This window comes from Diadema setosum, chromosome 17, assembly GCF_964275005.1.
Source record: "Diadema setosum chromosome 17, eeDiaSeto1, whole genome shotgun sequence".
Classification (NCBI taxonomy): domain Eukaryota; kingdom Metazoa; phylum Echinodermata; class Echinoidea; order Diadematoida; family Diadematidae; genus Diadema; species Diadema setosum.
In genome coordinates, this window is record NC_092701.1 from 1,399,518 (window position 1) to 1,420,721 (window position 21,204).

The 21,204-nt window shown below is 36.7% G+C and overlaps 1 protein-coding gene across 1 annotated transcript in view; it reads right to left on the minus strand.

Moving 5' to 3' along the window:
* Positions 1-21,204, minus strand: part of LOC140241089 (uncharacterized) — a 72,300-nt gene that overhangs the window by 8,604 nt on the left and 42,492 nt on the right. Inside the window, exons 9-11 of the mRNA XM_072320856.1 lie at positions 20,545-20,727; positions 17,933-18,115; positions 15,290-15,472 (exon numbers count right to left, since the gene is read on the minus strand). Of these exons, the coding sequence (XP_072176957.1) occupies positions 15,290-15,472; positions 17,933-18,115; positions 20,545-20,727 (549 nt within the window). The remainder of the gene's footprint in view (positions 1-15,289; positions 15,473-17,932; positions 18,116-20,544; positions 20,728-21,204) is intronic.

Consider the following 21,204-nt stretch of genomic DNA (forward strand, 5'->3'; position numbering starts at 1 on the left):
TGATACACGACGAACGAAATACAATCTTCTCAATAATGTAAAAACATTAATAGACATAATTCAGTCTGATTAAGACAACATTTCACGACTGATGAGATAACATCTAAGCACCAAAGAACGACATTTACCTGTGTGCCTTCCTTCCTTGATAGTCAGCGAGCAACTCTCTTAACGGTTTTCCGTCGATAGTTATGCCCTTTATCTGTAGCATAATGAACAAAAACACAATAGATCTTTTAAGTTTCCCGTAGCAATTCAAACCAATTTTTATTTTGCTCTTAATGATTGTTTTAGAAAAAAATCAACAACTAAGCAACACAGTTTTAGCAATTACACTTTGCGTTCATGCTAATAAGAAATGATAAATCAAATTTACTGAAATAAAATAAATAAATCGGTAAAAATACCCATACATTTCGAAACATATATTCCTAGTTAACACAGGCTTCAACGGATTATGGACGAATGACAGGAAGCCAACTCCATGTGATTATGATGTCAAGGTTTGTAAGATTTAACATGGATCAATATTATCGTTGCAACGAATCTCGGGATTTCCTAGCGTTTTATAACAGTAATCGTTATATAAAGTATATAATGAAGAGATCATAGATTATGATTTGGGGACCTGAATTTGTCTTTTGTTGTAATGACAATTCCGGCATAAACTTGTTCGACGTAGTGAAGTACACCAGCTCCACTACTATTTCAGACAATAACACGGAACTACTATCAAATTGCATCGACCTGAACAGACGGATATCGGAAAATACAAAAATTAATCTTGTGTAATAAATGTTAATGTTTTGCTAAAAGGTTACTCAGTACGTACATTATTCATCGATAAACGCAATATACTACGTCTAATACTTGCTTTATTGCGTGTGTCATGTGATTCCATAGTCGCGAAAAATATGTCAGGTAGGTTCTGGAAGTTCAGATCGGCATGGTAGAGAAAAGGCAGACGACAAAGAAATTCAGCCAAGTTTGCTGATGCTGCTGGCATTGATTCCCAACTCTGGTGTGACATCATTTTAAGCGTGCGGATCTGCAAAAGGAGAAAAATAACAACAAACACGTAGATGTCTGAGGATGTTAATCTTTTAAGAATCAATATCACTAATCTAAAATGCTTGCCTAAAAGAAACACATATAAGAGGTAATGATATCAATGATATAACAGTGTAGTGCCAGGTGAAAGGAAGTTCTTATTCTTCTACTTTGGTTTCTTTTCACTATACAATTCAACGGTTGCTCAATATTTATTTTAGATTAAAAGGGGAAAAGGAACCAAAGAGAGGAAAGACAGCAGAAATTGATATTTGTTTTGAGTTTTTTTTTTTAAACCAAGGATAAAACAAGCAAAGTCGTAGCTTAATATACAATGGGCCGAATGCATAAACGCTAGCAATTGCTTGTGATAGCCTTTTACTCGTATCCGTATGCATAAAAACAAGCAACTGCTTGCGAGCAGAAGCTTTTGCTACCAAGCACAAGCAATTGCTTAGAGACCAAGCATTTGCTTAAAAACGAATTCATAAAACATACCTTTTGCTGGTCCTTGCTAGCAATGGCTTACGATTTTCTAAGCTCTGTAAAATGAGCTGAGCTTTTGCTTAACCGGAACGTTCCCTTTTTCAATCATTTTCATATTCATGAAAGAAAGACCACACTTGTGAAGGAGTGGTATAAATCTACAAGAAATTACCCCTGAGTAGTGTAAGACACTTTTTTATTTCAACAACGGGAATGTCCAGTGGTTAGCGCGCAAAATGTGATGAAAATCAGGTAGGATGTCTGACTTCGGTAGAGAGCAAGGAGACCTCTCTCAACGTGCGATCTGGCAGATCCGGGCTACTATAAGCTGCAGTGATAAAAATCAGCCAGTAATACGTATGTGTGTATAGATGTGTGTGTATGTGTCTGTGTGTGCATTTCATAGCTTTTCTGCTATGTCAGGAAATGTTTCCACACACACATGCCCTTTCAAATACATGTACATGTTGTCACACTCGCCTTTGTTCTTGTGTTCGCACAGGCGTGAAGTCCCTTTTGTTGAAAACGCAAGCAATTGCTTGTGCGGGACAAGCAAAAGGTGTTAGCATAAGCAAAAGGTTATGCATTATGGATTTGAGCAATTGCTTGAGCTAGACCTTTTGCTAGACGAGCTTGTGCTTTTGCTTGAAGCAATTGCTTACAAGCAATTGCTTGTTTTATGCATTCGGCCCAGTGATTGTGGAGTCAATATTTTTCCACATTAATTTCTTTCCTAGTATCATCCCACATTGTAATTGTACTAAATTCAACCGGCCGTCTATTTGCAAGTATTTAAAGGTACTTATAATAAAAACTAAAGGACTATCTGAACGATAAATCAGAAGTCGACTCAATTCTTCTCGACATTTCAATGGGCCGAATGCATAAAACAAGCAATTGCTTGTAAGCAATTGCTTCAAGCAAAAGCACAAGCTCGTCTAGCAAAAGGTCTAGCTCAAGCAATTGCTTAAATCTATATGCATAAACTTTTGCTTATGCTATTACCTTTTGCTTGTCCCGCACAAGCAATTGCTTGCGTTTTCAACAAAAGGGACTTCACGCCTGTGCGAACACAAGAACAAAGGCGAGTGTGACAGCATGTATTTGAAAGGGCATGTGTGTGAGGAAACATTTCCTGACATAGCAGAAGAGCTATGAAATGCACATACAAACACATACACACACACACATCTATACACACACACATACGTATTACTGGCTGATTCCCATCACTGCGGCTTATAGTAGCCCGGATCTGCCAGATCGCACGCGGAGAGAGGTCTCCTTGCTCTCCACTGAAGTCAGACATCCTGATTTTCATCACATTTTGCGTGCTAACCACTGGACATTCCCGGTGTTGAAATGAAAAAGTGTCTTACACTACTCAAGAGTAATTTCTTGTAGATTTTATACCACTCCTTCACAAGTGCGGTCTTTCTTTCATGAATATGAAAATGATTAAAAAAGGGAACGTTCCGGTTAAGCAAAAGCTCAAGCTCATTTTACAGAGCTTGGAAAATCGTAAGCAATTGCTAGCAAGAACTAGCAAAAGGTACGTTTTATGCACACGTTTTTAAGCAAATGCTTGGTCTCTAAGCAATTGCTTGAGGGCAGCAAGCAATTGCTTGTGCTTGCTAGCAAAAGCTTCTGCTCGCAAGCAATTGCTTGTTTTTATGCATACGGATTCGAGTAAAAGGCTATCACAAGCAATTGCTAGCGTTTATGCATTCGGCCCATTGAATTCGGCACCTGCAAATTTAGGGCAGAAAGTCCTTTCCCTTGCCGATTTAAAAATACTTCGCGACATGCGTAAATTGTACACAGACTCCAACCTAAATAATCTCTGTAACTACATCCTCCCATCTTGTCCACGTCGAACCTCATTTAAAAAGAAAAGAAAAACAAACCAAAACAGCAAAAAAAAGAAAAAACGCAAAAAAGGATAAATGTTCATTTTTTTTTTTGGTCAAAACAACAAGACAGGAAAAAAAAAAAGCAAATTTCGTATAAAATGGGTCGTGCGAAACATGCATCCCAAATGGTAACCTTTCACAGGAAACAGGTAACTTTCGTTAAATTTTGGGGTAACGAATTTAACCCGTTGAGGACGGCTTGATTTTGCTACAACACGCAATTCCCATAGACCCTTGCCAGAGTATACTCGGGACTCGTCCTCAACGGGTTAATATGTATTGATATTCACAAATCCTTCAGCGTAATTGTAAACTTCTAAAATAAAATCCCATTTTCTCCTCATTCAAAGACCCGCCTTATCAGACGAACATGATTACGCTAGTAACATCATATCTAAAAATTGTCCATTTTCTCCCTCTGAGTGCCCCGTTCTCTTGATACAATAAAAAAAAAGTTGTGTTCTCATTCTGCTGATGGTCTCGCTTTCTTTGTGATGAGTATCATTTTTCTTCTGTGAGCAATGTCATTTCTCCAATTAAAACCCCTTTCCTATTTTCTAGGTGTCCTTTCAATTAATATTCCCTGTCACTCTAACTAATAAATACAATTCATCACGTATTCTCTAATAATCATAATTGCAATTTCTCTATGTATCATTTTCTTCACTGAAAGGGATCCTGGTTACATCAATAAATTTTGTTCGCTCCTTTACAAGTGACTTATTGTATGATATTTATGAGAATAAGGTTAACTGCTTTCTTGCATTATCCACAACTTATCGATTTTGTTAAAGATGAATGTTAACATACGTCATATGACTGTGCTAAAATAAAAAGAAAATAACGATGAATACATTGCACAGGCGAATCCCTGTTGCGATAAAGTTTTGCAGTATGTGTGTGTGTCTTTTTTTAATTAAAAAAAAAAATGATCACGGAAGCAGAAGAAAACTGAGCAGTAAATATCTTAGTGGAAAAATGAGCGAAGAGCCATCGGGATTCCAATCCGAGACCTATGGATTTCTAGCCCGTTGATCTACCGATTGAGCTATAGAAAGCCCTAGTTCGTTCCAGAAACCCTTAATTCTCATTGCTCAAATGGTCAGAAGCCATAGCTGTGTGCATGTGTGTGGCACACACGCAAACAGAAGGAAAGTGACCTAGTTCATTGATCTTTTGTTCTTGCAACTGAATTCATGTTTTTTACTGTGTTTGATTTGTCTTTTGTCGTTAAGCTTACATGAACGATCATGTATGCCTGACTGAAAACTTGATTTTTTGCCCCTTTTTTTCTTATTTTTGTGCCTTGGAGGAAAAAAACCAAAGCTGTTCACCCATACATGAAGCTTTCCTTTATATTGACTTACCACATTGTTAGGCAATTAAATTTCCTTTTATATGGTATATGGTTCCAAAAAACGTTAGCCAAACATTCTATAAGAAATATAAACTTGAAAAAGTATTTACTTTCTTTTTTGCCGAGTGTAAATTGGTTTGGCAATATTTAAAGCATTTCCCTATTTCTCAGTAGCAATAGATCAAAAATCTTTGAACGATGTAAACACTAAACAAAAATAAAGTTCCCCCTAAAAACAAACCTTTGTAATGTTTGAATCAGGAACCTTTCAGGAAATGTGGGTGCAGGATCATGTAGCAATAATTCTCGGCTACCTTTCATTTCAGTTGATGACAGTGCGCAAAGTTATTGGATTTCCTACTGCATAATTTAAATTTTTCTTTTTCTTTGTTTTTAATCTGCTCATTCAACCGTAAAATTACGTGAATTCTATATAAAAACTGTTCAACACACGAATTCAATCTCAATTGATTGATATTACCACGAGAAACATGTCAAATCGGCAATTTTGGTAATTTTCACCCCGTGTTCACTCAACCATGAAATGTGCACAAGTCACATGGTACAAATAAGAAGCACATCAATTGTACGTTGCATGCCTTTCAATCCTGGAAAATTGAATTTTTTTCCAACATTACCAAATCACAGTTGCAAAATTGAGCTTAACTTCAAAATGTGAACATTTTGAGTTTAAGTCATGCTCACTCAAGTGTGAACAAGTGATATCCACTTAATTTCACATGAAAGGTAGCCGAGAAATACAGCTACATGGTCCTGTATTCTGATTTCCTGAAAGGTTCCTGATTCATAAATGTAGAGGTTTGTTTTAGGGGGAACTTACTTTTTGGGTGCGAGTCTCTTCACTTTGTCTCCCTCTACAATTTAAATTTGTTAAGATCGCAACTTCCGACATTGTTACAATGTTACAATAAGAATGTCGGAATTTCGGGGCTTGGGTATTTGTTCCATGTTCATCGTGTCACTGCCGGCAGCTAGGGACAGCATGGCGGTAGTGTCGCTGCCCGAAAAGCAGTAGATGACAGGTTCGAGTCCCACTGGTTCCTTTTTTTCTGACATGTTTGTTGATTTACAGATCAGCAGTTGCGATCATAACAAATTCAATTTGTAAAGGGAGACAAAGTGAAGAAACTCCCATCTGAACATTCACCCCTGTGAATGACATCTTTCTTTCCTTCAACTTTAATAGTTTCTGTTTAGATTTTATTCATAATTGAGTTCGCGAAATTTTCAAGTCTAATGGAAAATGTTTTTTCACAAGCAGATATGGAATTAGTCATGGCCACTCAATATAGTTAGCAATGATAGATTTGAACTACACATTTGAAATAAGATAAACCCTAAAAAGAAGCATGAACTGGCTGCCCTTCATGAGTTCTCAAGGCTTATTAACATTATGGAGGATTTCAATTCATTCAGCGAATAAAATCATTGCGGTATAATTAAAAAAAAAAGGGTGTTTAGCAATCGAAACAATACACCACGAGCACTACAATTCTATGATTTACAACGTATCACGACGGTCCATAAATGTTCAGCTAAAAACACCCTGAAAAGAGCATTGATTGCTATTGAATTAGCTCTAGTGGGAGAACTTGGCCTAATCTATTCCTGAATAATGGTTGGTTTACCGCTTTTACGAAGTAATACGGAAAAAAAAGTTTCTCATGCACAAGTCTCTAAGCTTTCAAAAACACAGCGCACTTCCATTCAGGGGCTGCTGTGAACCAGGCTGTGAACGTGTGTTGATGCTATCAGCTGTGCGGAAGCGTCCCCATACCACGGCGCGCAACTAGCAGCTGAAATCAACGTCGCTGTGAGTAACGTTCTTGTTACGGCACATTTTGGTAAATGTGCAGTTACAAAAATGTGTCGTGACATGTTACGACACATTTTGGTAACTGCACATTTTGGCACATTTTTTATTGTGGAGCAGTAGAAAGTTACAAAAATGTGCCGTCAATGTCCTGCACATTTTGGTAACTTTCTGCTGCTCCACAATCATCACAAAAACAAATTAAAACTGTATTCCCACCTATAACCCAGTATTATGAAAGTGCCATGGCAGCACAGGGTCTCAATACATTGACATATCTATGCCAGAAAAATGCCCTCCCCCCCCCACACACACACACAAAATCACTAGCACTGAACACTTGTGCTGCATTGAACAATTATTGATCACTTTAAAGCGGGGTTCCCACTATCGTGCGATCCATTGCGAACGCCACGATTGGACATTCATAACTGATCGTGGAAAATTTGTTGAACTCATCTGAAATTTCACGTTTGGATACGAGGTTATGCGAGTCAATACGTGTTGGTACGCTTGGATGCGATATGGTCACGATTAGTCTATTTCAAGGGATACGATCTGTCACGATCTGGTCTGCCGTTCAAATACGATCCGACAGGATTGTCCTGAGTGAGTTCACGATTGGTACCGATCTAACATGACCATTACGATCAGGATCCCCGATCTGGTACGTGCATTAACGTACTGATACGTTCCAATACGAATACCGCGAACCAATACGGGCTGCTGAGATAAGATACGATATTTTTTACGATCGGGATCAGAATCGACCCCCATTTAAGGCGCGATTGGACCCGAATGGGAATATTATAGTCCGGCTGACGATGGATTTCATTGTTTCCCTTAAATTATGCAGAGTGATTAGGCCTATTAATTTTATCCACAACCATTGATGATGGCAAGGCTTGACAGGTTGACGATGATAACAACGTAACCTTTGCAGTATTGCTAATGACGATTATATTGTTATCAGAGAGAAAGCAGCACCCAGGCCGGCCATAACCTCAGATATTCCCTCGTCTAATATTAAACGAAAAAAAAAAAAAATTAATAGATTATTAAATCGATATGCTCACCCTCCCCCCTCACAAAAAAAGAAGAATGAAATGACGAACCCAAATACATAAGATCAGATGATTACCCCTCTTCCCCAGAAAAAAAACAAACAGCAAGACAAAATTACCTTACATGAAAAAAAAAATAATTATATGATGAAATAGAAGCTGAGAAAGAGGATAGGATCATTTTGAATGTCATGTAACATAGTATTATGTGTTATATACGCTCGATATAAGGAAGTTGGCCGAATGGATAGTATTCCTTATGTGTTCGATTTCATATTCGCAAAGTGTATGTATCATATGCCTTTTTATTTCAAAATGTCGTTATCTCATGGGTTATTAAAATTTTGGTTTATTCGGCTTGATTTAGTGTTTTACTTAACAATGTTTAACATAACTGATACACATATAACAGAAAAGTGACTCCCTAACCAAAATGATGTCACTTTCTAACAAAAAAGGAGGTTTTACGCAAAATTATTTCGTAGGGGTATATTGCTACACTTATTGAATAACTAACTGTGAAAAATAATAAGAGTGATCTTCATTGTCATAATCATACGGGTGATCTCACATCCACGACAATGGTCACCTTTACATTTGCAGTAATAATGAGAGTTGAAAATAAACATTTTCCTCTAAAAGTATGCTCTACCAAACATACAAAAATATACATTGAACAATGTTGAAAAGTGTCAAAATAGATGCAAAGGGGTCAAAAGATGGCTGATGAAACAACAACTCTTAATTACTATGTACAATACACAAACAGCAGGATACTGCACCCCCCCAAAAAAAAAAATACTCTGTAATATACTTTTAAAAATCAACCATTTGCCTTTGATATGTACCCATTCAAGCACGATTCATTAAATTATTCTCATCTTTGTACTGACGTTAGTCAATACGTGCAGACATACAATTGCTATTTTATTTTTGCTCACTTTTTGTTTTCGTTACAGAAGTTATCCTATATCCTATTTTGTGTGTCTGTATAATGGTAATAACAACTCATTAATGAAAACATCATTAACATAATGTATGAAAACATCAGAAAATCTGTAATATAACTTTCATTTTATGAAATCATTAAGAAAATGATTTTGATAATGTACCTTAAAAATTATGACAATTAAACCCCACACCGTCATACAATTTACCGTTTGGAAATGAAAATCTAAAGATGCAGGCTACCACCTATCAGAATACAAAATAAATTAATTTATGAGTAAAATAAGGGCAAATGGGCAAAAAATAATAATAATAATAAGCGGAAATGAAGTGAAAAAGTCGATCCCGATCAACACGATTAAGAAGCACGATTAGAAGAGATTTGCTGCGTTTGGATACGATCCTAGACGATCTGATGCGATGATCACGATCAAAAACTAATCGTGTTAATCGTAGAAAATTTTTGAACCGTCCAAAATTTTCCTACGATTAACGCGATTGCCACGATTGACCTTAAGATCTGATACAATCTGATAAGACCATCACGCTTGCTGCACGATTAAGACCACGATTTCAATCGTGGCGCCAATCGTGATAGTGGGAACCCCGCTTTAATGAATTCTTACTCGGAATGCTAAATCTCCTACCAATGCACTTGACCTACAATTACTTACAACTTTGGGACCCTATATACCCCTAAGAGTGATCCTCACCAAGTCTGATTGTCTGAAATCCGCCCACTGGTTCTGAAGAAGATGAAAATGTATTCACCCTCCCCCCCCCCCCTTCCCGGTCTCCAAGGTTGATACCGTGGGCATTCCCATAAACAAATTAATTCTTCAGCTGTAAAGATATCCACGTACAACATATCTTGCGTGTAATGCTTTTTGGCCTGGAACACAAATTTCTACGTATTTCCCGAGGGGGGGGGGGGGGAGGGGGATACCCATGGGGGCAATATGCCCAACAGGAACAACCTTATTACCCATCCTCCTACAGATGATCCCCCCTAAAAAAAAAAAGTGATCAAAATGTGAGCTAAAAAGTGTATTGTCTACCTTTACTGCAGGAACGTATCACATTAATTCCTTGACCGAATCAACTCTCAAGCCAATCCATAGATGTTCAGTTCACATTTTGGTAACAAATTTCTTTTACCAAAATGTGCAATTTACCAAAATGTGGCGTAAGAATCCTGCCTCAGGATATAGGCGCAGTGGCACATACACCCATCCTTAAAACCTCACCGTGACTTTGAACACGGCTTGTTTTCATGGATGTAGCCATGTTTACTCAAGTTTTGCGTCGGAATTTCAATGACTATATCAAAAATGATTACCCCAAAAAATGTGCTTCGAGGGCGGGCGACAATTTGTACCGTCAGCCCTGAGCACAAATTGTCGCCAGAAAACTATTTATGCTTGGGCGACAATCTGTGCCATTAGGTCCATGCACAATTTGACGCCTGTTTCAGGAGGTGACAATTTGTGCCGGGGTGACAATTTGTGCCGGGGTGACAATTTGTCTAAATTTGTCTTCCTTGTTCGTGGTTTAACATATTATGAAACAGGCATGGTGGTACCTTCGAAAACTGTAATTCCCTCAAGCTACTATAGAAATTGGAACATATCACACTAAAACTGGATTAATTTGCAAAACAATCATCCTCAAAGTAACATCTTTCATGTGCGATGTCGCATAGAGAGTTTATAGGCCTACACATTTTAGCTCGGTCGATGCGTGCCAGCAGTGTTGTTTCCTACTAATGGCATCTCTGCACACAATCAGATCGGAATCAGTTTTCCGATTTTGGCAAGGAAGCACTCTCTGAAACTACTATGTTTGTCATGCTATTTTTTTATGATTACATAAATTCATGTTTGGTGAAAGACGAATGTTTCATACCAGATCTTGGGAGTTTATCCTTCAAAAAATCGAAACAGTTTGAAATTGAAAGTAAGTTTGCAATACCTCTTTGAAAAATAGAATGCGGACAAGGCATTTTGAATGAAAGAAATATAATTATTTAGAGGGGTGAAGTTCAGGTGTGAGTTTCTTCAATGTGTCTTCCTCTACAAATTACTAAATTCCTCAAAAAAGTCTTGTATTTCTAATTTGATAGATCATGTTTCTCTTACAATTACATTATTTCATTCAAGTTCGACATAAGAAAGCCTGATTAATTTTCTTTGCAACGCCAACTCGCTTGTTTACATTATGTATTCATGGAATGCAAAGTACGACTGAGTATGAGGAAAGGTCAAATGTTAAATATTGCAAAAAAGAGCAAACGTGTTATGCCAAACAGTATAATTCCCATTTGCTTTGCCGTTTCAGGGAAGGAATGTTCTTGAAAATAATGCATTGTGAGATTATCACTAGATTCCAGGCCTCATCCATGAATTGAAAACTGCAGTAGTATCTGTAGACAGAATAAAGGTTGACCAAGCAGTCATCTATATAAAGGGTAGGAAATGGGAGTTTTTGAAAGTGCTCTCATTTCAGCATTGCTTATTCCAGTGGCGTTTTTCAACCAAACATTTCAATAGCAGAATTGTTGCGACTTTCTACTTTTGATTTTTCTCCATACTCAGCTTTTTTGCACATTCCAAGAACACCGGTCCAATCATAGCAAGTTAGATGTCATTTTAACGATGATTAATCAGGCCTTCTCATGATGCCATATTCAGTGATATACCGGGATAAGAGATATATGCCACATCATACTTTCATTACATAACTTATAACAAGCTGATAGTGTGGGGCAATTATGACACTCATGTGAACAATTGTGATTGTTCAAGGCACTGCAGTGCGGTGACTAATTTTGCCACATTCTTTTCTGCCTTTGAGGTGAACAGTGAATTCGTTAACTTTCTAGAGGAATATATGACCAACCACTAATGTGGGAATAAAAAAACTGGATTGTGTTAAAACAGACTGCGAGAAACCAGAACCCACTCATTGGAGTCAGTAATTAATTTTTGGCATTTCTAAAGACTACTGTCGCTTGTTCTTTGTCTTTCCCCGTCTGTCGTCTCCCTTCCGTCAGTTTGACAGTTTCATCTTCTTTTATTGAGAGTTAAGACGAATTACGGTACTCGGCAAACATTGACATATCATCTATACCAGTGTATACAGCAAGAGCAATAGTATTCATAAAAAATACAGTTGAGTCTGTGGAGGACGGCGGGTATGAATTATTGACACACCACAGAATGAGATAACTCTGTCATCATCAACACTACATAATATGCAGAGACGCAAAGCAAAATATGTCATCAAAAACAGCAAATATCATGTACGTAATTGATAACAAAGTAGTTTTATTTGAACATATGGGAATAATACAAATGAAGAAAATAGAACGTGCCTCAGATATATTCGCGAAATTAAAGCCATCGGCATATGAGATAAAGCAATCACTCCCTTCAACTCTCTCCGTTCGTACAGGTCTGTGGTTCTTAGATTTTGTGAGAATTCCTCTTTCTTAGGTTCGACGTCATATTTTGAATTAACGCTCCCTAATTGCCGTATTGGTAGAAAATTGAAATAATTTCACATAGCAAAGATTGTCGATGATTATGCAAATGAACAAAGGCAGAAGGTACGAAGAAAGTCTGTGGGGATGTCTTATACGCTCCCTACGTACAGATTTAGTGCAGCCAACTCATTCGCGAGATGGGTGTACGTATTAGTCATGTTTCATGACCGAGGCAATGGCAGATTCTCGTCACTCAGAAAACAGAGGGAGGTGGTTTGCTGTGACAGACATGTTTTTCAATAACATAAAGCCTATATATGACCCTGCACCACAAAACCAACAAAAAGTCGCCAGACAGTGATTTTCAGTAAGGGCAGATTCTGAAAGAGCAGACTCTAAACTTTAAAAGGATGTATAACTCCATTCAAATAGACTCCCCTAACCTATCTAAATACTGGAAAGAGCGCACGCATTCTGCAACGTTCTGGAAATGGTGAATAGAGATGTAGAAATAGAATTAAAATGCGGTAAGATTATTTCTTAAATTTTGTAAAGGATTATAATGAAGGTAAATTTTTAAGAATAGGCATGTATATATATATATATATATATATATATATATATGTGTGTAAATATATATATATATATATATATATATATATATATATAAGTGTTTCAAAAAACATTTCCCACATTTGATTCTTGATAATTCAAAAACTATAAATCAGATAACACTGGTCATTGATATGAGTGATAGCTGAATAGTGTACAATTTGGTTGAAGGTGGTTTAAATATGAAAGCAGAAATAAGTTTTATAAAATTCATGATTAATTTCACAGTTAGGTTCCAGACTTTGTTCTATTTTCAACCCTCTGTACAAAATTTCACTTTGCACAGGGGTCAATGGGTGTGTATGGCAGTGTGTGGTTAACACCCTGACAATGGTCCTGAACAATGGCCAGGGTTTGAATGCTTCATTATTCATTCATGAGAAATTCCACTATCACAGCTAGTCTTTATTCTGCCTCTGGCAGTATCTGTGTAAAGTCAAACGCCTGTCGATACTGCCGTTGAGTCGCGTCAGTGCTCTCCCTCCTTCTGAAAAAACAAAATTACAATGAATACCTTCTGTTCTATCGTAAACGTGATGACAGGAATGAAAGAAAATCAATTCGAGTATATATACACTTGTGTATATGGAGCCTTAAATAAATCTACTCTGAAACAAATTGCCCCGATGATAAATGCTGCTGAACTCTTTACCAAAAATGATTTCCTTTTATCGAAAAAGCGAAAAATTTGTCAGACTATTTAATTAGTAGACAGTTTATTAGAATGAGGAACTTTAGATCATTTATGCTTATTTATATCCCAAATTTATTGATATGTGAAGCAAAATTTGAAAATGATTGTCAGCTGGAATGAAATGTGGTGTTTGCAAGCACTTTACCGTGCATGAATTCAGACTAGCAGTGCCCAGGGCAATCCACATGAACTGTTGATTAAGCATTCATGTGACATGGAGCGCCAGACTGACGCCTAGCCAACAGGTGGTTCAGGCATGTCCATTGTTCAGGGCCATTGTCAGCACACACTCACATACACATCATTGGTTCCTGTGCGAAGTTCAATTTTTGTACAGAGGGTTAAAATTTGACCAAAATCTTACTTCAAAATCAATCTTAGTTTTAATGAAACTAATTTATGCCTTCACGTGCAAATTACCATCAACCAAATTGTACTTTATCCAGCTATTACTCATATCAATGACAGTCTTCTCGAATGAATAGTTTTTGAAATATTTATGATCAAAAGTGGGAAATGTTTTTTGAAACACCTAGTATATATATATATATATATATATATATATACATATACATATATACATGTATACTACTGCATAACAAACAATATGTTTTCTCCACATCCTGAAACAAGATTCCTGGGGTTGTTTCATTAAATTATTCGTAAAGTTACGAACGACTTACGAGCGACTGGTGATCAGTTCTTGTGTTGAAAATAAGAAAATGTTTGATAGGTATAGCACATCAGAACTGATCACCAGTCTCGGAAGTTGTTCGTAACTTTACGAACGGCTTTATGAAAAAGGGCCCAGGTATTGTTTTCACGAACGATAATGATAACAAACAACAACAAGTTGGAATATCTCGGGATCATGTCGTTCAAGATTACTGTTACTATTTTTGGATGCGTATGGAATAAAAACCAAGCGGATCTTCTCTTTCTTACAGCTCGTGTGATTTTAAATCTTCAAAGAATTCCGAGATCATCAATATCTGTAAAGCTTTTAATAGTGAAGTCTTGAAAGTGTTGTTACATTGTGAAAATATTTGAATAAGCGTGGGGTATTATCTCTAGATGTTCTCTGCAAAAAAGCGTTGTGCTCATGGGGGGGGGGACCCATAACAATTCAATTTTCAATTCAATTTTTATTTTCCACTCGTGGGGTGGAACACTGTCGTCAGTAAAAGGCTAGTTTTCAGAGGGGTCAACAACAGTGTTTGATTGTGCCACAGTAGGCTGAGGATTATTTTTCAATGCATTACTATCATTAACAAGTTAATTCAATACCTATCGAACGTGCTTTGTTTTCAGGCAATCAGTACACTTTCCGATGACAAAAATAGACGAATTATTGCACCGTTCGAGGCACTCCAGCCCAGTGATTAATGTAGCCATATTCTTTTCTGTGCTTATAGTTAACAGCGAATTTGTTAACATTCTGATGAAGTATATGATCAATCATTAATTTAAGAATACACATTATTTGTGTGAGAGAAGAAAAAACATAAAAAGGAAGGTAAAGTCAGTGGAAGACGGTGGGTATGAAGTATAATATATCAACACACCATGACATAACCCTGTCATCGTAAACACTGCATAAACATTGATAAATGCGATGCTAACTCTTCCGCTTCATTATTCAAACTCTAACAAGCATTTACCTATCGAATATTTTTTGCTTTTCTGTTTGCTTTTACTTGAGGTCCCTCTTGAATGACCATACAAATAATATTCTGACTTTGAATAATCTGATCAAAAGTCGCAAGAGTGACGAGAAAAACAAATGAATCAAATAAGTATCATAAGCATGGAAAATATACATTATGCATATTTCTTGTTGATTGTACCTGACATGATGATGTTGAGTCAGCGGCTGTTGAAAAAAACTTTTCAGGCCAGACATCCCATGTCAGACTGAATTCAAAAAGGCGTGGCAATGTACACACCCATCGGGCCAAGTCTCCTCCCGTCGAGGAGTGATATTTACAATGTTTGTCACTGCTCTGAAAATGCAACCTCAGATCGAAAAGCTGTAGAAACGCAGAGAAATAAAGCAAAGCATATCATCAAAAACTGCAATATCTTATAAATAAGGAAAAACAAAGAAATTTTGTCAACATATAGGTACAATACCAATGAACAAAATAGAACGCGCCTTCCATATCCGTGAAATCAAAGCCATCGGTATGTGAGATAAAACAATCACTCTATTCAACTCTCTGTCGTTTGTAACTTATAGATTTTGTGACAGTTAATTTTCTGAGGCTCGTAGTCATATTTTGAATTAATGGTATTTAAAAACCGCATTGGCAGAGAATTCCAGTAAGTTTAGATAGTTAAATACTCTCCATCATATTTCAATCAACAAGAGCAGAAGGTAAGAACAAAGTCTGTGAAAATATAAATACATTGTACAGCAATAATACTGTATGATTATTCTCAAAATCTCGTTAAGCATTAATGAAGGTAAAGATTACTCATTTAACCAAATTTCATGATCCCAATGTTCAAACCTTTTTAATTGCGCCCAGATCATAAATCCACAATGTCATTAATGAAAGCTTTGTCGAATCTCATCGACATGAACCATAATTTCTGGGGTTGTTTCACAAAGTTGTTCGTTAAGTTACGAACGACTAGCGAGCGACTGGTGATCAGTTCTTGTGCTGAATTATGTAAATTCTGATAGGTATAGCCAGGGCTCGACACTAACGGTGGCCCGGTGGCCCGGGGCCACCAAAAATGAAAGTCGGGCCACCAAATTTCAAAAAAGGGCAAATTTGGTGACCCGCCTCGGGCCACCAAATTTTTTTGAAAAGTATGTCAAAAAATTCGTAACTTTGTGCGCCGGAAATTAGCAGTTAAATTTGTTTAAAGGATGGATGAAAAGGACTGAATGAGTGCCTGAGAGTGAGTGTTGCAAGCTTGTTGAAGTTTATTTATGAGTAGATATGTCCAACTTCCAATTCTTACTATCATAAAACTTAAATATTTGACTCATTTAAAAAAAAAGGACTTTTAATGTTTTTTATTAGCTTTTTTCGGGACACCAAGTTTTTCTCTCGGGCCACCAAAAAATTGAAATTTAGGATTTTGGTGGACCCATCGGGCCACCAAACGAAAAAGTTAGTGTCGAGCCATGGTATAGCACATCAGAAGATACCACCAGTCGCTCGTAAGTTTTTCGTAACTTTACGAACAGCTCTATGAAACAGGGCCCAGGTACTGTTTTCACATACGATAATAATAACAAACAAAAACACGTTTTCTCGGGATCATGTAGTACGAATTGCTGTCACTATTTTTGGATACATATGGGATAAAAACCAAGCGAGCCTTCTTTTTTTTCGCAGCTCGTGTGATTTTAAATCTTCAAAGGATTCCGTGATCGTCAAGGCCTGTAATGCTTTCAATAGTGAAGTTCTGATAGTGTTTTTACATTGTGAAAACTATGTGTCGATAAACTGTTTGTCATAAATGTCGTGTACATAATCATATTTGATGTAACGGAATTAAGCAGAAATAAATCAAATCAAATCAAAATATTTGAATAACCGTGGGGGATTAACACATTTTCTACGCAAAGAGCGTTGTGCTCATGGGTTGAGGGGAACCATAACAGTGTTTGATTGCAGTAATCTGAGGATTATTTGTCAATGAATTACTATCACCAACAAGTCTAATGACACAAGTCATGATTCAATTCAATACCTATCGAGCGTGCTTTATTCTCAGGTAGTCAGTACACTTTGCAATGACAAAAATAGACGAATTATTGAACCGTTCGAGGCACTGCAGTCCGGTGATTAATGTAGCCAATTTTTTTTTCTGTGCTTTTTTGTAAACGGTGAATATTCGTTAACATTCTGATGAAGTAAATGACCAATCCCTTATTTATGAATACACATAATTTGTGTAAAAAAAAAAACAGACTACGAGTGACCAGTACCCAGTCAATTGAGTCTGTAATCTAATTTGTGCATTTCTCAAGACTATTGTCGCTTGTTATTCGTCTTTCCCCGTCTGTCGTCTCCCTTCCTTCTGTTTGACAGTTTCATCTTCTTTTCTTGAGAGTTAAGACGAATTACGGTAGTCGGCAAATTCTGACATATTATCCATACAACAATATACAGCAAGAGCAAGAACGTTTACATAAAAAGAAAGATTAAGTCAATGGAGGACGATGGGTATAAAGTATATTCATTGTACTGTCAAAATACCATGAAGTAACCCTGTCATCGAAAACACTGCATACATGCGATGTTCACTCTTCCCGCACATTATTCTAATTCTAAGAAGCATTTAACTAACGAATATTTTTTGCTTTTCTGTTTGCTTTTACTTAAGGTCTACCTAGAATGACCGTACAAATAATATTCAGATTTTACATAATGTGATCATAAGTCTTAAGAGTGACGAGGAAAAAAATGAATCAAATAAGGATCATAAGCATGGAAAATATCAATTTTGCACACTTCTTGTGATTATACCTGACATGATGATGCTGAGTCAGCGGCTGTTGAGAAGAACTTTTCAGGCCAGAAATCGCATGTCAGATTGAATGTCCCAAGAAGTGGCAATGTACACACCCATCGGGCCAAGTCTCCTCCCATCGAGGAGTGATATTTACAATCTTTGTCACTGCTCTGAAAATGCAACGTCAGATTTCTAATCTGAGGAATCGCAGAGAAAAAAAGCAAAATATGTCATTAGAAACAACAACAGCATGTAAATAAGGCATAACAAAGCAGTTTCATTTAAACATATGGGTGTAATACAAATGAAACAAAATAGAACGCGCCTTCCATCCATCGGCATATGAGATAAAGCAATCACTCTCTTCAACTCTCTGCCGTTTGTAGTTTATACATTTTGTGGCTGTTAATTTTCTTAGTCTCTTAGTCATATTTTGAATTAAGGCTACTTAAAAGCCGCATTGTCAGAGAATTCAAATTAGGTTAGATAGTTAATTACTCTCCATCATATGCCAATCAACAAGAGCAGAAGGTACGAACAAAGTCTGTGAAAATATAAATACATTGTACAGCAATAATACTGTATGATTATTCTCAAAAAATCGTTAAGCATTAATGAAGGTAAAGATTACTCATTTCACCAAATTTCATGATCCCAATGTTCAAACCTTTTTAATTGCGCCCAGATCATAAATCCACAATTTCATTTATGAAAGGTTTGTCGAATCTCATCGACATGAACCAAAATTCCTGGGGTTGTTTCATAAAGTTGTTCGTTAAGTTACGAATGACTACCGAGCGACTGGTGATCAGTTCTTGTGCTGAATTATGTAAATTCTGATAGGTATAGCACATCAGAAGATACCACCAGTCGCTCATAAGTTTTTCGTAACTTTACGAACAGCTCTATGAAACAGGGCCCAGGTACTATTTTCACATACGATAATAATAACAAATAAAAACAAGTTTTCTCGGGATCATGTAGTACGAATTGCTGTCACTTTTTTTGGATACATATGTGATAAAAACCAAGCGGACCTTCTTTTTTTCGCAGCTCGTGTGATTTTAAATCTTCAAAGGATTCCGTGATCGTCAAGGCCTGTAATGCTTTCAATAGTGAAGTTCTGATAATGTTGTTACATTGTGAAAACTATGTGTCGATAAACTGTCTGTCATAAATGTCGTGTACATAACCATATTTGATGTAACGGAATTAAGCAGAAATAAATCAAATCAAATCAAAATATTTGAATAACCGTGGGGAATTAACACATTTTCTACGCAAAGAGCGTTTTGCTCATGGGGTGAGGGGAACCATAACATTGTTTGATTGCAGTAAGCTGAGGATTATTTGTCAATGAATTACTATCACCAACAAGTCTAATGACACAAGTCATGATTCAATTCAATACCTATCGAGCGTGCTTTATTCTCAGGCGCTCAGTACACTTTGCAATGACAAAAATAGACGAATTATTGAATCATTCTAGGCACTGCAGTCCGGTGATTAATGTAGCCACATTCTTTTCTGTGCTTTTTGTAAATGGTGAATATTCGTTAACATTCTGATGAAGTAAATGACCAATCCCTTATTTATGAATACACATAATTTGTGTTTAAAAAAAAGCAGACTACGAGTGACCAGAACCCAGTCAATTGAGTCAGGAATCTGATTTGTGCATTTCTCAAGATTATTGTCGCTTGTTATTCGTCTTTCCCCGTCTGTCGTCTCCCTTGCGTCTGTTTGACTGTTTCATCTTCTTTTCTTGAGAGTTAAAGGTATTAGCCCACATTTGCAAACCCACGAAAATCAAAACAGGTCCAATATGACTTCAAGTACAAGTTATAACAGTAACATACCTCACGTGTTGCTCTTTGTCTATACCATTCGATAAAAGAGAGAAAATCATCGTTTTAAAATCAATTTTCAAACCGGGTCAACCCGACCCAAAATCGAATTACGAGCGCGGACTAGCCACGTACATGTAACTTACACATGTATCGCATGCACGTATCGTACGTGGACCGGAGCTAGCGAGCGTTATACGCATGCATACGGTGCATTTTCATTTATATTTATGAAAGTAATGGACTAATTGGAACGAAATTTTGCACAGGTGTTACTGCAATCATACCCAAACTCCACGCTAACTATGAGACCAATTGCTGCAGGTTTACAAATGTGGGCTAATACATTTAAGACGAATTACGGTAGTCGGCAAACTACGACATATTATCCATACCAGTGTATACAGCAAGAGCAAGAACGTTTACATAAAAAGAAAGATTAAGTCAATGGAGGACGATGGGTATAAAGTATATTCATTGTATTGTCAAAATACCATGAAGTAACCCTGTCATCGAAAACACTGCATACATGCGATGTTCACTCTTCCCGCACATTATTTCAATTCTAAGAAGCATTTAACTAACGACCATTTTTTTTTTTTTTTTGCTTCTCTGGTTGCTTTTTCTTGAGGTCTCTCTTGAATGACCGTACAAATAATAATATTCAGATTTTACATAATTTGATCAAAAGTCTTAAGAGTGACGAGAAAAAAAAATGATTCAAGTAAGGATCATAGGCATGGAAAATATGAATTATGCACACTTCTTGTTGATTATACCTGACATGATGATGCTGAGTCAGCGGCTGTTGAGAAGAACTTTTCAGGCCACAAATCGCATGTCAGAGTGAAGCTCAAAAGAAGTGGCAATGTACACACCCATCGGGCCAAGTCCCCTCCCATCGAGGAGTGATATTTACAATTTTTGTCACTGCTCTGAAAATGCAACATCAGATTGCAAATCTGTACAAACGCAGAGAAATAAAGCAAAACATGTCATCAGAAATAACAATATCATGTAAATAAGGAATAACAAAGTAGTTTTATTTAAACATATGGCTGCAATACAAGTGAAGAAGATAGAACGCGCCTTACATATTCGTGAAATTAAAGCCATCGGTATTTGAGATAAAGCAATCACTCCCTTCAACTCTCTGCCGTTCGTCGTTCATAAATCTTGTGAGAGTTCCTTTTCTTATGCTCGTAGTCATGTTTTGAATTAAAGCTACTTAAAAGCCGCATTGGCAGAGAATGTGAATAAGTTTAGATAGTTAAATGCGTTCCATCATATACCAATCAACAAAAGCAGAAGGTACGAACAAAGTTTGTGTATTCATGAATACAACAATACCGCTGTAAGATTATTCCTACAATTTTGTTAAGAATTTATGGAAGTAAATATTGTTCATTTAACCAAAGTTCATGATTCCAATGTTCAAA